The 16241-nt window shown below is 38.0% G+C and overlaps 2 protein-coding genes and 1 pseudogene across 2 annotated transcripts; 1 reads left to right on the top strand and 2 right to left on the bottom strand.

Moving 5' to 3' along the window:
- Positions 1-6007: 6007 nt before the first annotated feature.
- Positions 6008-6872, bottom strand: LOC128638039 (heat shock protein 30C-like; annotated as a pseudogene).
- Positions 6873-9678: 2806 nt separating this feature from the next.
- LOC128638038 (heat shock protein 30C-like) lies at positions 9679-10859 on the bottom strand. The gene has a single exon (XM_053689912.1). It carries the CDS (start codon positions 10808-10810, stop codon positions 10157-10159), a length of 654 nt encoding a protein of 217 aa, XP_053545887.1. The 5' UTR covers positions 10811-10859; the 3' UTR covers positions 9679-10156.
- Positions 10860-13713: 2854 nt separating this feature from the next.
- On the top strand, positions 13714-14687 carry LOC128638037 (heat shock protein 30C-like). The gene has a single exon (XM_053689911.1). It carries the CDS (start codon positions 13844-13846, stop codon positions 14489-14491), a length of 648 nt encoding a protein of 215 aa, XP_053545886.1. The 5' UTR covers positions 13714-13843; the 3' UTR covers positions 14492-14687.
- The last annotated feature ends 1554 nt before the right edge of the window (positions 14688-16241 follow it).

The raw sequence follows: 16241 nt of genomic DNA, 5'->3' as shown, positions 1-16241 counted from the left end.
GATATAGGACATATTTTTCATACCGTGTCCCTTATTTTATTTTATTTTATCTTATTTTGTTTCAGATATTTATGCAGAAATATCTTAAACCCTTTGAATTCACACGTCTAGTCACTACCAGACACAATCTTAAATTTCAGATTGATCTAAATAGTCCTTTATCTATTATTAGGTTTACAAAATATACTGCACACAGGAAGTAGTTAATATATAGGTTTATTGTTAAATCATATGATTCATATTACACACAGGATGTAGATAACATACGAGTTTACAAAAAACGGAAGTAATGGCATTCCCCCTTTGGTTATCATTAACATTATATTTGGCGAAATATCCAATCTTTTTGTTCCCCTATATATAGGAAGTAGCTAACATACAAGAAAAAAACGGAAGAAAGGATCCTCTCCCCTGGTTTCAATTTACACCAAATAACATAGAAACACTCTCTACCCTTGCTTCTTAATGAGTCCAATAGGTCCGACAAGATCAAAATTATATTTCATAGAGGGATGAGCCAACTATCCGGAAATAATAAACATCCGGTTCCCAACTTCCGGTCCTCACCCGTCTATTACAACTTCCGGTTTGGCGAAAAAGCCTCACTTCCGATTTCTATCCACACTAGACCACATCCGGTCTAGCGGAAACATTATACTTCCGTTTTTTTCTTTCATTTTATCAAAATACAGAATAACAATTTAATTATTAGTTAATTACTAATTAGTAAAGAAAGAACACAATACACAAAGGGATATTATTAATAATTAAAACATCTAACCAACGAACATAGGGTCCCTATACAATGTAGCTGGAAGGTTAGGGTTATACATCCGGTCTCACAATGAACATCCGGGTCATAGGGTCACCAAATTGGCGCAAATCAGACACATTTGGCGCCATTTGGTTAACTTTTTCACTATTATTTCAACATTTATCACCACACGTCTTTAGGATGAGATAACCATAGCATCTTCTACATAGGCAGTATTATCTATACTACTATATTAACATAGATCCCGGAGCGGTCACCATTGTTTTATAGTACATTGTTTTATAGTATTTTGTTTTTTCACTATTTTTATATCTGTCATTTGTTTTTATAAATTGTACCATGGATCCATGTATTTATATATATTTGTAATTATATGCATTTGTATTTATTGACATAATTGATTTTAACTTTGAGATTAAATTGACATTTTATATGTTACATATTCATCTTTCACTATTCTCATACGACCCATCCCCCATCTAACTCCTGTTGACCTGGCCTTTTGTTTAGGCGCTCCTTACATATTTTACCAGTCAACAAGAGCCATGGTGACTATGGAGGAGTCTACCCAGGAAAGGACAACTGTTACTTAAGGTTTTTCCTTTAGGGGTTCCGGGGATGAGGATAAACCACCCAAGGTCTGCCCCCGACAGGACCTTAAGTGTGAGCATTTTCCGGCCGTGTAGGACAAGACTTTAAAATGTGACCCTGTAACCCGCAATAGAGGCAGAATCCATCCCTCCTCCTAAAGGTCCTCTCTGCCGCAGAGAGATGCATGAATCCCAACTGCATTGGCTCAGCAGTACCTAGTGACTCTGGACCAGGAGACATGGGAGGAGAGGGAGGCATGCATGGGAACAAAAATGAAGGAGACAATGGAACAGGAGGCTTCCACAAGAGCTCCTTCAAAAGGGCCTCTCTCTGAGTCTGATGTCAATTAGAATTAAAAAAGACACCAAAGCCTTGAGATCCTCTGGTAAATCTCGGGCAGCAACTTTGTCTTTAATCGCATCAGAGAGCCCATGAAAGAAGGCAGCAACTAGGGCTTCATTGTTCCAACCTACCTCTGCAGCAAGTTTTTGGAACTTTGGCATACTGAGCAACAGATCTTGTACCTTGCTGAATGTACATGATTCTTTTGGCAGCATAGGAGGAGCGAGCCAGAACATCAAATACCCTTCAAAAGGTGGCCACAAATTCAGTGTAATTCAGAGAGTAAAGAGATTAGAAATCCCACTTTAGCTCTGTCAGAGGGAAACACCATCTCAAAGTAAATGCCCACCTGGTTCGAAAACCCTCTGCACTGATTAGGATCGCCTCCATATCATTGAGGTAGAGGTGCAGAACTGGACTTGCTCCTGGTAGATCTAGGTGCAGTAGCAGAAACAGGAGCAGCCATAACTTGTGGGACACTCTGGTCCAAATGTGCAGTGCGAGTCAGCAGGGTTTGCAGGGCTAGTGCAAATTGATCCAAGCGGTGATCCTGTTCATCCATCCTGGAAATGATGGTAGGTAAAGGTGGATTATTAGCACCATCAGGATTCATGGCCCTTGTGTAATGTCAGGGTGCCAGGAATCAGACTGAGATGAGAAGTGCAAAAATAATCACACCTATATTAATAACAAAAAATAATAAAAAGTCCACAAGAAAATTAACAAGCCAGGAGTCAAAGCCAGAGCTGGTAGTCAGACGAGCCATGTCAGGAACCAAAGCGAGTAGTCAGACGAGCCGGAATCAGGAACAAGGAGAACAGCCGGAGTCAGGAACAAGTCAGGGATCAGGAACCAGAAGGGACGTCAGACTAGCCAGGTAATACACAGGAACTGGAACACAGGAACTCACAAACAGGTCTGAGACAACGCAAGGGCAAAGCATACTGAACAGAGGCCCTTTAAATAATAAGTGATGACATCACAATTCTGAGACTGCAACCTGTCTCACACGAATGATGTTCACCAGTCTAGCCATAAGATGGCATGCAGGAAATCACACACTCTGTACCAGATTCAGTAAGAGAGGTGAGTAAAATGGCTGCCAGCATCACATGGCAAACAAAGCAGGGAAAAACCCCTGACAGGTAGGTAATGGGAAGTGAGAGCCTCTTAATTTCCGGACCTGTAGGTGAGGAGAAGCTCCTGCTCTCCCTCCCTTAACATACTGCTGGGAAGATGTTTGCTTTGGTGGTTAGCAGGGTGCTTGCATTTTGAAAAAGGTGGGATTTTGTATTGGGTACCTCCTGAGGTTTCATGAGAGGTTAACAATATCTTTACTTGGTTGAGTGATAAGATTTATTGAGTTATAGGGCAAGCACTATTATGTGTTGTTTTGTTACAAGGATGTGTTATATATAATGGTGTATGATATTTGTTTGTTTACAAGTTTTGATAAACAATTATGCTGTGACCTTTATAGCCTGGTACTGGTATGATTTTGTATTATTGGTGGGGAACGTAGTGCCTAATTATGGGGTTAAGTACATAATAATTCATCATACAATTTTTGCCAGCAGGTATAAATCAACACAATGGGCGCGATCAAATATACGGCGCAGGTTTCGGCGCAAGCGTGGAAACCTGCACCGCCCGTAATTTCACCTCGCACATCGGGGTATTACATATATGGCTCCGGCATTTCCTAAGTGGCGTAATTCTATTGGACAGCATTCTATTGGACAGCCAATAGAATGCGAGCTCAATCCTATTGGCTGATTGGATCAGCCAATAGGATTGAACTTCAATCCTATTGGATGATTGCATCAGCCAATAGGATTTTTTCTACCTTAATTCCGATTGACTGATAGAATTCTATCAGCCAATCGGAATTGAAGGGACGCCATCTTGGATGACGTCATTTAAAGGAACCTTCATTCCAGAAGAGCCGTTGGATGAAGAGGATGCTCTGTGTCGGATGTCTTGAAGATGGACCCGCTCTCCGCCGGATGGATGAAGATAGAAGATGCCGTCTGGATGAAGACTTCTGCCCGTCTGGAGGACCACTTCGCCCGGCTTGGATGAAGACTTCTCCCGGCTTCGTTGAGGACTTCGGCCCGGTTGGGTGAAGACGTCTCACGGTAAGGTGATCTTCAAGGGGTTAGTGTTAGGTTTTATTAAGGGGGTATTGGGTGGGTTTTAGAATAGGGTTGGTTGTGTGGGTGGTGGGTTTTAATGTTGGGGGGGTATTTGTAATTTGTTTTACAGGTGAAAGAGCTGATTACTTTGGGGCAATGCCCCGCAAAAGGCCCTTTTAAGGGCTATTTGTAATTTAGTGTAGGGTAGGGCTTTTTTTATTTTGGGGGGGACTTTTTATTTTGTTAGGGGGATTAGATTAGGTGTAATTAGTTTAAAAATCTTGTAATTATTTTATTATTTTCTGTAATTTAGTGTTTGTTTTTTTTGTACTTTAGATAATTTAATTTAATTGTATTTAATTGTATTTAATTTATTTAATTATAGTGTAGTGTTACGTGTAATTGTAACTTAGGTTAGGTTTTATTTTACAGGTACTTTTGTATTTATTTTAACTAGGTAGTTATTAAATAGTTAATAACTATTGTACCTAGTTAAAATAAATACAAAGTTGCCTGTAAAATAAAAATAAACCCTAGAATAGCTACAATGTAACTATTAGTTATATTGTAGCTAGCTTAGGGTTTATTTTATAGGTAAGTATTTGGTTTTAAATAGGAATAATTTATTTAATTATAGTAATTTTATTTATATTTATTTAAATTATATATAAGTTAGGGGGTGTTAGGGTTAGACTTAGATTTAGGGGTTAATAAATTTATTATAGTGGCGGCAACGTTGGGGGCGGCAGATTAGGAGTTAATAAATGTAGGTAGGTGGCGGCGATATTAGGAATGGCAGATTAGGGGTTAATAATATTTAACTAATGTTTGTGATGCAGGAGTGTGGCGGTTTAGGGGTTAATATGTTTATTATAGTGGCAGCGATTTCCGGTTCGGCAGATTAGGGGCTAAAATATTTATTATAGTGTTTGCAATGCGGGAGGGCCTCGGTTTAGGGGTTAATAGGTAGTTTATGGGTGTTAGTGTACTTTTTAGCACTTTAGTTTTATGCTACTGCGTTGTAGTGTAAATCTCTTAACTACTGACTTTAAAATGCGGTACCAGTCTTGACAGGAGAGGGTGTACTGCTCACTTTAAAAATAGGATACGCAATTGACGTAAGTGGATTTGCGGTATTTCTGAGTCTGGCCAAATAGTGAGCGGTACACCTGTACCTGCAAGACTCGTAATACCAGCGGGCGTTAAAAAGCAGCGTTGGGACCGGCCAATGCTGCTTTTTAAACCTAACACACAACTCGTAATCTAGCCGAATGTTTTTTGTCTTTGTTATTATCTATAGAATGTTATGTATATAATGTTGATCTTTATACAGAGTTCTCCTTGCATTTTGACCAGTGGCTGATAACCAATGCAGAGTTATTTCATCTTTCTTCTCCACTAGCTCCCACTTTCACAAACATAATAAAATATAACTTATTTTAATTCTAGTGAAATGACTTTTCATGCATAGCGCCTATGTTTATAAAACTGTTCTTGGTGAGTAAATCTGATATTAGTATTAATATTTTTTACACTGTATTTTTTTGTACATGATTCTTATCATTTTTGTCTACACCTTCTATATTTTGTAATTATATAAAGTTATATCTGCTTCCTGGTCAGATTTGATAAAGTAAAACAGTGCAGTGATCTCTGACTTTCATTCCTGAAATGCATCATTTCTTTCTTTAACTTGTATTTTACATTACAAAACTAAACAACCAAAAAAAATGTAAATGTTTTAAATGTTTATTAAGCAAATAGAAATACTTAAACCCACAATACACAGTTTTAGTCAATTTATGAATAAAAAAAACATACCAAACAAATAGGTACAAAATATACTGAATAAACTTTTAAATAAATTAATTAGATGAGTCATTTTCACGTTTTTAGACTGTATTTTGTCCATTTTCTTGTCCTTTCCTAGAGCGGCTATTTTTCTGCAACCTTTAATCTGCAACCTTTCTGCCTTAAGCATTTATTTTACTATGTGAAAAAACATGTAAAGGATTTAATACTTATTAAACAAATAGAAGTGCATAAATACAACACACATTTCACAACAGAATTTGGTAAACATAAAAATATGCAAACAAAACAAATGGAAATAAAATAACCATGTGATGTGTAAAATATAGAAAAAAAACATTTAAACCAGTTACTTAGATGAGTTATTATAAAGTTCTTATGCAGCATTTTCTTGTCCTTCCTCAGAGCTGCTGTTTTGGGTCACAGCTGGGGTTTGCTGCGCATCTTCTGGCGCTTGGCACAAGGTGATGGGAATCGGTCTCTCTTTTGCAGCTGTCAGCGCTAGGCGAGGAGCCTGTATGTGGAGCTGCCCATGCTTGGACAGGGAGCACAACACGTCCTCAGGATTCACATCTTCAGGGAGCTCCGTTTCTCTCTTCCACTCTCTGTATTCATGGAAGAAACTTCCATCCCCTGAGTCAGATTTCTTGTCACGTTTCCCCATTACAATCAGTCTCCTTCCTTCTGTTTTCACTGTCAGTTCATCAGGAGAGAAATTACTCACATCCAGGGTGAGAGCAAAGTTTTTATTCTTGTAGAGATGGTCTGAGCTTCTCTAGCTGCAGATTGTCTGCTCTGTTCCATTCTCCTTCTCATCTCTATGTCCTGAGAGAGCAGCTGATAAGTCTGATTCGCACGCTGCATTCTTCTGTCCATACCGTTCCTCAAGCTCAGCACTTCATCTACCGAAGCGAGTAGTCAGACGAGCCGGAATCAGGAACAAGGAGAACAGCAGAGTCAGGAACAAGCCAGGGATCAGGAACCAGAAGGGACGTCAGACTAGCCAGGTAATACACAGGAACTGGAACACAGGAACTCACAAACAGGTCTGAGACAACGCAAGGGCAAAGCATACTGAACAGAGGCCCTTTAAATAATAAGTGATGACATCACAATTCTGAGACTGCAACTTGTCTCACATGAATGATGTTCACCAGTCTGGCCATAAGATGGCGTGCAGGAAATGAGCAGCATCACACACTCTGTACCAGATTCAGTAAGAGAGGTGAGTAAAATGGCTGCCAGCAGCACATAGCAAACAAAGCAGGGAAAAACCCCTGACAGGTAGGTAATGGGAAGTGAGAGCCTCTTCATTTCCGGACCTGTAGGTGAGGAGAAGCTCCTGCTCTCCCTCCCTTAACATACTGCTGGGAAGATGTTTGCTTTGGTGGTTAGCAGGGTGCTTGCATTTTGAAAAAGGTGGGATTTTGTATTGGGTACCTCCTGAGGTTTCATGAGAGGTTAACAATATGTTTACTTGGTTGAGTGATAAGATTTATTGAGTTATAGGGCAAGCACTATTATGGGTTGTTTTGTTACAAGGACATATTATATATAATGGTGTATGATATTTGTTTGTTTACAAGTTTTGATAAACAATTATGCTGTGACCTTTATAGCCTGGTACTGGTATGATTTTGTATTATTGGTGGGGAACGTAGTGCCTAATTATGGGGTTAAGTACATAATAATTCATCATACAATTTTTGCCAGCAGGTATAAATCAACACAATGGGCGCGATCAAATATACGGCGCAGGTTTTGGCGCAAGCGTGGAAACCTGCACCGCCCGTAATTTCACCTTGCACATTGGGGTATTACATATATGGCTCCGGCATTTCCTAAGTGGTGTAATTCTATTGGACAGCATTCTATTGGACAGCATTCTATTGGACAGCCAATAGAATGCGAGCTCAATCCTATTGGCTGATTGGATCAGCCAATTGTATTGAACTTCAATCCTATTGGATGATTGCATCAGCCAATAGGATTTTTTTCTACCTTAATTCCGATTGACTGATAGAATTCTATCAGCCAATCGTAATTGAAGGGACGCCATCTTGGATGACGTCATTTATAGGAACCTTCATTCCAGAAGAGCCGTTGGATGAAGAGGATGCTCCGCGTCGGATGTCTTGAAGATGGACCCGCTCTGTGCCGGATGGATGAAGATAGAAGATGCCGTCTGGATGAAGACTTCTGCCCGTCTGGAGGACCACTTCGCCCGGCTTGGATGAAGACTTCTCCCCACTTCGTTGAGGACTTCGGCCTGGTTGGGTGAAGACGTCTCACGGTAAGGTGATCTTCAAGGGGTTTTATTAAGGGGTTATTGGGTGGGTTTTAGAATAGGGTTGGTTGTGTGGGTGGTGGGTTTTAATGTTGGGGGGGATTTGTAATTTGTTTTACAGGTAAAAGAGCTGATAACTTTGGGGCAATGCCCCGCAAAAGGCCCTTTTAAGGGCTATTTGTAATTTAGTGTAGGGTAGGGCTTTTTTTATTTTGGGGGGGACTTTTTTATTTTGTTAGGGGGATTAGATTAGGTGTAATTAGTTTAAAAATCTTGTAATTATTTTATTATTTTCTGTAATTTAGTGTTTGTTTTTTTTGTACTTTAGATAATTTAATTTAATGGTATTTAATAGTATTTAATTTATTTAATTATAGTGTAGTGTTATGTGTAATTGTAACTTAGGTTAGGTTTTATTTTACAGGTACTTTTGTATTTATTTTAACTAGGTAGTTATTAAATAGTTAATAACTATTTAATAACTATTGTACCTAGTTAAAATAAATACAAAGTTGCCTGTAAAATAAAAATAAACCCTAGAATAGCTACAATGTAACTATTAGTTATATTGTAGCTAGCTTAGGGTTTATTTTATAGGTAAGTATTTGGTTTTAAATAGGAATAATTTAGTTAATTATAGTAATTTTATTTATATTTTTTTAAATTATATTTAAGTTAGGTGGTGTTAGGGTTAGACTTAGATTTAGGGGTTAATAAATCTATTATAGTGGCGGCAACGTTGGGGGCGGCAGATAAGGAGTTAATAAATGTAGGTAGGTGGCGGCGATGTTAGGGATGGCAGATTAGGGGTAAATAATATTTAACTAATGTTTGTGATGCAGGAGTGTGGCGGTTTAGGGGTTAATATGTTTATTATAGTGGCGGCGATGTCCGGTTCGGCAGATTAGGGGCTAAAATATTTATTATAGTGTTTGCGATGCGGGAGGGCCTCGGTTTAGGGGTTAATAGGTAGTTTATGGGTGCTAGTGTACTTTTTAGCACTTTAGTTTTATGCTACGGCGTTGTAGTGTAAATCTCTTAACTACTGACTTTAAAATGCGGTACCAGTCTTGACAGGAGAGGGTGTACTGCTCACTTTAAAAATAGGATACCCAATTGACGTAAGTGGATTTGCGGTATTTCTGAGTCTGGCCAAATAGTGAGCGGTACACCTGTACCTGCAAGACTCGTAATACCAGCGGGCGTTAAAAAGCAGCGTTGGGACCGGCCAATGCTGCTTTTTAAACCTAACAAACACACAACTCGTAATCTAGCTGAATGTTTTTTGTCTTTGTTATTATCTATAGAATGTTTTGTATATAATGTTGATCTTTATACAGAGTTCTCCTTGCATTTTGACCAGTGGCTGATAACCAATGCAGAGTTATTTCATCTTTCTTCTCCACTAGCTCCCACTTTCACAAACATAATAAAATATAACTTATTTTAATTCTAGTGAAATGACTTTTCATGCATAGCACCTATGTATATAATATTGTTCTTGGTGAGTAAATCTGATATTAGTATTAATATTTTTTACACTGTATTTTTTTGTACATGATTCTTATAATTTTTGTCTACACCTTCTATATTTTGTAATTATATAAAGTTATATCTGCTTCCTGGTCAGATTTGATAAAGTAAAACAGTGCAGTGATCTCTGACTTTCATTCCTGAAATGCATCATTTCTTTCTTTAACTTGTATTTTACATTACAAAATAAAACAACCAAAAAAAAATGTAAATGTTTTAAATGTTTATTAAGCAAATAGAAATACTTAAACCCACAATACACAGTTTTAGTCAATTTATAAATAAAAAAACATACCAAACAAATAGGTACAAAATATACTGAATAAACTTTTAAATAAATTAATTAGATGAGTCCTTTACAGTTTTTACACTGTATTTTGTCCATTTTCTTGTCCTTCCTTAGAGCGGCTGTTTTCCTGCAACCTCTGTTTTACTTCTCTCACCTTTAATCTGCAACCTTTCTGCCTTAAGCATTTATTTTACTATGTGAAAAAACATGTAAAGGATTTAATACTTATTAAACAAATAGAAGTGCATAAATACAACACACATTTCACAACAGAATTTGGTAAACATAAAAATATGCAAACAAAACAAATGGAAAGAAAATAACCATGTGATGTGTAAAATATAGAAAAAAAACATTTAAACCAGTTACTTAGATGAGTTATTATAAAGTTCTTATGCAGCATTTTCTTGTCCTTTCTCAGAGCTGCTGTTTTGGGTCACAGCTGGGGTTTGCTGCGCATCTTCTGGCGCTTGGCACAAGGTGATGGGAATCGGTCTCTCTTTTGCAGCTGTCAGCGCTAGGCGAGGAGCCTGTATGTGGAGCTGCCCATCCTTGGACAGGGAGCACAACACGTCCTCAGGATTCACATCTTCAGGGAGCTCCGTTTCTCTCTTCCACTCTCTGTATTCATGGAAGAAACTTCCATCCCCTGAGTCAGATTTCTTGTCACGTTTCCCCATTACAATCAGTCTCCTTCCTTCTGTTTTCACTGTCAGTTCATCAGGAGAGAAATTACTCACATCCAGGGTGAGAGCAAAGTTTTTATTCCCATCTTTGTCTCTTCTTGTAGAGATGGTCTGAGCTTCTCTAGCTGCAGATTGTCTGCTCTGTTCCATTCTCCTTCTCATCTCTATGTCCTGAGAGAGCAGCTGATAAGTCTGATTCACACGCTGCATTCTTCTGTCCATATCGTTCCTCAAGCTCAGCACGTCATCTTCCAGCTGGCCATAGATCAGCCGTGTAGCCGGCCAGAGTGTGAGTGCAGACTCACTGCAGGTACACAGGGGGCTGTGTGAGGACTGGAGGAGGCTCAGAGGAAACATCATGAAGTTTGTATCTTGTCAGAGTCTGCGAGTAGAGAATCTGTTTGTGTCGTCTCTCTGTCTGTACTGCTGCTAGTGAAAGCTCCACCTGCTTTTATATGCACAAATGAGCAATCTGGTGAGTTCCTGAGGTTTCCATGTGCTCTCTGTATAAGGTGTTGTGGGGAGGAGACTGTCTGTAAATAATGACTTATGTAAGACGTCTGAGACTGAGGCAGTGCTGGTAGCTTCTAGCAGTTATTGGGAGGTGATGTCAGGAGTGAGCAGTGACAAGCTGTGTGTACAGTGTTTGCAAAACACAGAGGACGTGTGTAGAAATGTAACACTCACTCCCGCTTTTAAAAGGAACATTAAACTTAACATTTCAAAAACGCATAAAATGTTTTATTATTGCAAGTGAAACGTTATTGCAATATACATCCATCATTTATTGTGCAGCCTTTTGCTGTAAAATACATCTAAAAATTGTGCTTGTTTAACTTTCACAAAGGTAGGCTCGGGTTAATACTTTTAGGCAATTTATGTGACCTTTTTTTTTTACTTCTCCCTCCATCCCTAAGCCTCTGTGGGGTCACATGCTTTTAAAAGGTGGATTATCAGTTTTGCATCAACAATCGTGATAGGATAATCATTATTTTCAATAGTAACTAATTCAATTTACTCCTATTATCAAATTTTCTTAATTCTCTTTCTATCTTTATTTGAAATGCAAGAATGTAAGTTTAGATGCGGCCCATTTTTGGTGAACAACCTTGGTTGTTCTTGCAGATTGGTGGATAAATTCATCCACCAATAAAAAAGTGCTGTCCAGAGGTCTGAACCTAAAAAAAAAAGCTTAGATGCCTTCTTTTTCAAATAAAGATAGCAAAAGAACGAAGAAAATTTGATAATAGGAGTAAATTAGAATCACGGAAGAAAAAAATTTGGGTTCAGTGTCCCTTTAAGGGAATACAAGAGGACAGGCCACGCCAGTCTGCGCATGTGCAATTAGAGTTTATGCTATAACTAAATATTAGTTTGTGATTGGTTAGCAAGGGTCTTTTGTTCTGAAGGACAGGGAAATCAGTGAAATGAACAAACATGAAAAAGTATACTCATTTGACAAAACAAATCTGCAGTTTTCATTGCAAAATTATTCTTATATATGAAGGTTTATAATCATGTAGTTTAAAATTTGTGTTTAATGTCCCTTCAATTACTCCGTACAAAACAAATTTTAAGTATTTCTCTAACTTAGCGCAAATACATATCCAGGTAGCAGCCAATCATCTTCTATATCCAGATTGAGAGGCAATGCATTATTGCTGCTAAGTTTACTTTAAATATATGTTTAACCCCTTGCACCATAGAGCTAATTTTTAAATCCATCACATGTAAAATGCATTAGTGAATGTATTCACCTACTGGTATTTTCTTGACATAGCAAATTTATTATACTAAAACTAGTTGGCATTATATATATAAATGTATGTATGTGTACTCGGTGTGTATATAGATTATACAACATATCTTGGCTTTTCAATCAGCTTTTTTCAAATGTTTAAAGAGATATATTATTCAATGTATTACTTTTCATCATGTATATAAAAGAGCAGCAGTTTAACATATTAATATATAAATATCTCACTCATACTATAAAAGGGTTAACCCCTTAATGACCATAGGACGTCCTAACCGCACTTGGCTTTAACACCCTTAGGACGGCATAGAACGTCCTAGCCTTTTGGCTGTACTAAAGCAAAAGGTGCTTCATAAATGGGATTGCGGACTGGAGGGTGCGCCTGGCATCACATGCACTCCCCCCAGGCACGATCCCATATTTGATTTACATTTTTAAAGTGAATGTAAACCTTCATGAATTAGTGACTGTTTTTTTAAAATACTATTAAAAACAAGGGCACTTTGATTCATGAAAGTTTACTGTGCACCGTATTTTTACAAATACTTACCTTTCTCTTGTGCAAAGTGGAATCGATGATCCCCCGCTCGCAGTTCCTCTGTACGTGACCAATGACGAAACCGGCTTCCTCCAATCATGGCTTCCCCCCCAAAGTGTCCATATTGTGAGGCCACACCGTGATTGGAGGAAGCCGGTTTCATCAATGCTGTATAGGTACAGCAGGAGAAGCGGGCGGGGGGTCAGAGAAAGTGCCCCTGTTTTTAATAGTATTTTTAAAAACCGGGCACTAATTTATGAAAACTTACATTTATTTTAACTTAGATGTTTACATCGGAACTTTGTTCCGATGTAGACATATAATACCGGTCGTTAAGGGGTTAACTTAAACTGAAGCTAACAAGAAATGAATGATTAAATACAACTGAATCCTGTGATTCTGTTACTCATTGGCTGGCAAGGACAACTTAAATAGGAAAAAAAAACTGTTTAATCAGCAGAAGAACATTCAAACCTTTTGGAATAAAGCATAGTTCTGTTGTATATTTTAAAGCATTCTAAAAAGGTTTATTTTACTTATCTATTTAATAACAGGCCCTGGAAAAAAAGGGTTTAATGATTTCAAGGTATGAAAAAAAATACCTCTACAGACACTAATTTGCTGATCTGCTTATATCTGCAGGAAAAGCGGTGGCAATAATATTATATAATTATCTTCAAATCACTAATAGTAAGTCAAAATGTATCTCCTATATTGTAAAATAAGTAATTATCAGACTAAAATACAAGTAAATACAGTGCTGAAAGTGGTAGTGAGTGTTACATTTCTACACACGTCCTCTGTGTTCTGCAAACACTGTACACACAGCTTGTCACTGCTCACTCGTGAGATCACCTCCCAGTAACTGCTAGAAGCTACCAGCACTGCCTCAGTCTCAGACGTCTTACATAAGTCATTATTTACAGACAGTCTCCTCCCCACAACACCTTATACAGACAGCACATGGAAACCTCAGGAACTCACCAGATTGCTCATTTGTGCATATAAAAGCAGGTGGAGCTTTCACTAGCAGCAGCACAGACAGAGAGACGACACAAACAGATTCTCTACTCGCAGACTCTGACAAGATACAAACTTCATGATGTTTCCTCTGAGCCTCCTCCAGTCCTCACACAGCCCCCTGTGTACCTGCAGTGAGTCTGCACTCACACTCTGGCCGGCTACACGGCTGATCTATGGCCAGCTGGAAGATGACGTGCTGAGCTTGAGGAACGATATGGACAGAAGAATGCAGCGTGTGAATCAGACTTATCAGCTGCTCTCTCAGGACATAGAGATGAGAAGGAGAATGGAACAGAGCAGACAATCTGCAGCTAGAGAAGCTCAGACCATCTCTACAAGAAGAGACAAAGATGGGAATAAAAACTTTGCTCTCACCCTGGATGTGAGTAATTTCTCTCCTGATGAACTGACAGTGAAAACAGAAGGAAGGAGACTGATTGTAATGGGGAAACGTGACAAGAAATCTGACTCAGGGGGTGGAAGTTTCTTCCATGAATACAGAGAGTGGAAGAGAGAAATGGAGCTCCCTGAAGATGTGAATCCTGAGGACGTGTTGTGCTCCCTGTCCAAGGATGGGCAGCTCCACATACAGGCTCCTCGCCTAGCGCTGACAGCTGCAAAAGAGAGACCAATTCCCATCACCGTGTGCCAAGCGCCAGAAGATGCGCAGCAAACCCCAGCTGTGACCCAAAACAGCAGCTCTGAGGAAGGACAAGAAAATTAACCTAAAGCTTCCTAAGAGCTTTAAAGGACTCAACAAAATTGAAATAAACAACTTTTCGTATTTTACTTATGGAGCTTGTTCTTTTTCTGTAAATTATTTTTATATCCATGTTTTATTAGCGACACAAAATATCACCGGCCAATATGCTGACATTTAAGTTTTAACAGACTTTTTAAATAAACATTTAAAAAAATTATTTTTTGTTCTTGTTGTTTTGATTTGTAATTTGTAATCAGAGCAAAATCTGTTGCAAGGCAGAGAAAGTATTGTATGGATTGGTAAAATAAGTTAGAAGTGTCTGTCTAACTTTACTAAATCTTATCAATATCATAATATAAAACAAATTAACAAACAATATATAAAGGTATATAAAATAAACATCTAGTCACCAAGAAAGCAAAACAATAATATATAAATAAACAATAAAATAAATACACCTTTGACATTAACAAGATTATAAATAGGCATTATGATTTTGGAAGAACATGCAATTTTAAACAACTTTCCAATTTATTTCTATTATCAAATTTGCTTCAGTCTCTTTCTATCCATTGCTGAAGAAACAGTATTACACTACTGGCAATTGGCTGAACACATTTAGCCAATCACACACGACAAATGTGTGCAGGAACCAATTAGCAGCAGCTCCCACTATTGTAGGTTATGTGCATATTCTTTTTTCAACAAGGGATACTAAAAGAACAAAGCATATTTTTTGACTTTCCTATCCATTTAAATAACCATTAATAATGTAGAAGTGCAAAATCAACAAGTGCATAATAAATAGACAATGTAATAGAACTTACTCTGATTTTTAAAAGAGCAGTAGTTTTTTCTGACAAATTTCAAAATTTGATATATAAAAAAGAGAGAAATAAATGTGCAAACACAAATCTCCTCTAGGGGGCGCTCTCCAAAAATCAAACACTAAATATACAAAAGATAAAATAAAGTCCAAATGGAGTCCTAGGAAGGGTGAGGCAGCTCTCTGTCATGGGATGGTGGTCAGGTTCCTGATGATACAATCAATCTGGAAGAAGAAAACACAGGAGCACCAAATGACCTAGTACCATCAATCAAAGGAGATATAAAAATAAAAGGAACCACCATAGCCCAGCACAGTTTGACTTAGTAAAGTGCAGTATTAAATGTCACACTTACATTTGACTGATCTTCGGTAGTATACAGGTTAAACTCCAATCAGCAGATGAAACAGGAACAAAATAAAATCTAAAGACCAGCAAGTGTATATTATAAAACAAAAAACAATTTATTTAAAAGCAACGCGTTTCTCGGCCTACACAGGGCTGTTTCCTCAGGCTATTATCAGATATTTACTAAGTCAAACTGTGCTGGGCTATGGTGGTTCCTTTTTCTCCTCTATATAGGAACCACATTGGTGGCCTTTTTAGATTTGACCTCTGAAGCTGCTTGCCTTTATACAGTTAGCTGGACAACTGTGAAGTACCAGCCTGCACTACAAGCACCATCTGGTGCTCTGTGCTTGTGAGTAGCCACTTGCTATATTTATATCTCCTTTGTTTGATGGTACTAGGCTATTTGGCACCTCTGTGTTTTCTTCTTCCAAATTTCAAAATGTACTTACAATTTCTGACCCCTGTATCATGTGAATGTCATCAGCAAATCCTAGATTCATGTAAATATACACTGTGAACACCCACACATGCTCAGTAGTAGCTATTGGTTTAGAAACTGAATAAAAAATACTGCACAATTTGATAATGGGAGT

This window comes from Bombina bombina, chromosome 8 (assembly GCF_027579735.1).
Source record: "Bombina bombina isolate aBomBom1 chromosome 8, aBomBom1.pri, whole genome shotgun sequence".
Lineage (NCBI taxonomy): Eukaryota > Metazoa > Chordata > Amphibia > Anura > Bombinatoridae > Bombina > Bombina bombina.
This window is presented reverse-complemented; position numbering and strand designations above follow the sequence as displayed.

Bases quoted from the DNA above. Each gene is read 5' to 3' on its own strand.
- LOC128638037 (XM_053689911.1), top strand. From the start codon at position 13,844: ATGATGTTTCCTCTGAGCCTCCTCCAGTCCTCACACAGCCCCCTGTGT.
- LOC128638038 (XM_053689912.1), bottom strand. From the start codon at position 10,810: ATGATGTTTCCTCTGAGCCTCCTCCAGTCCTCACACAGCCCCCTGTGT.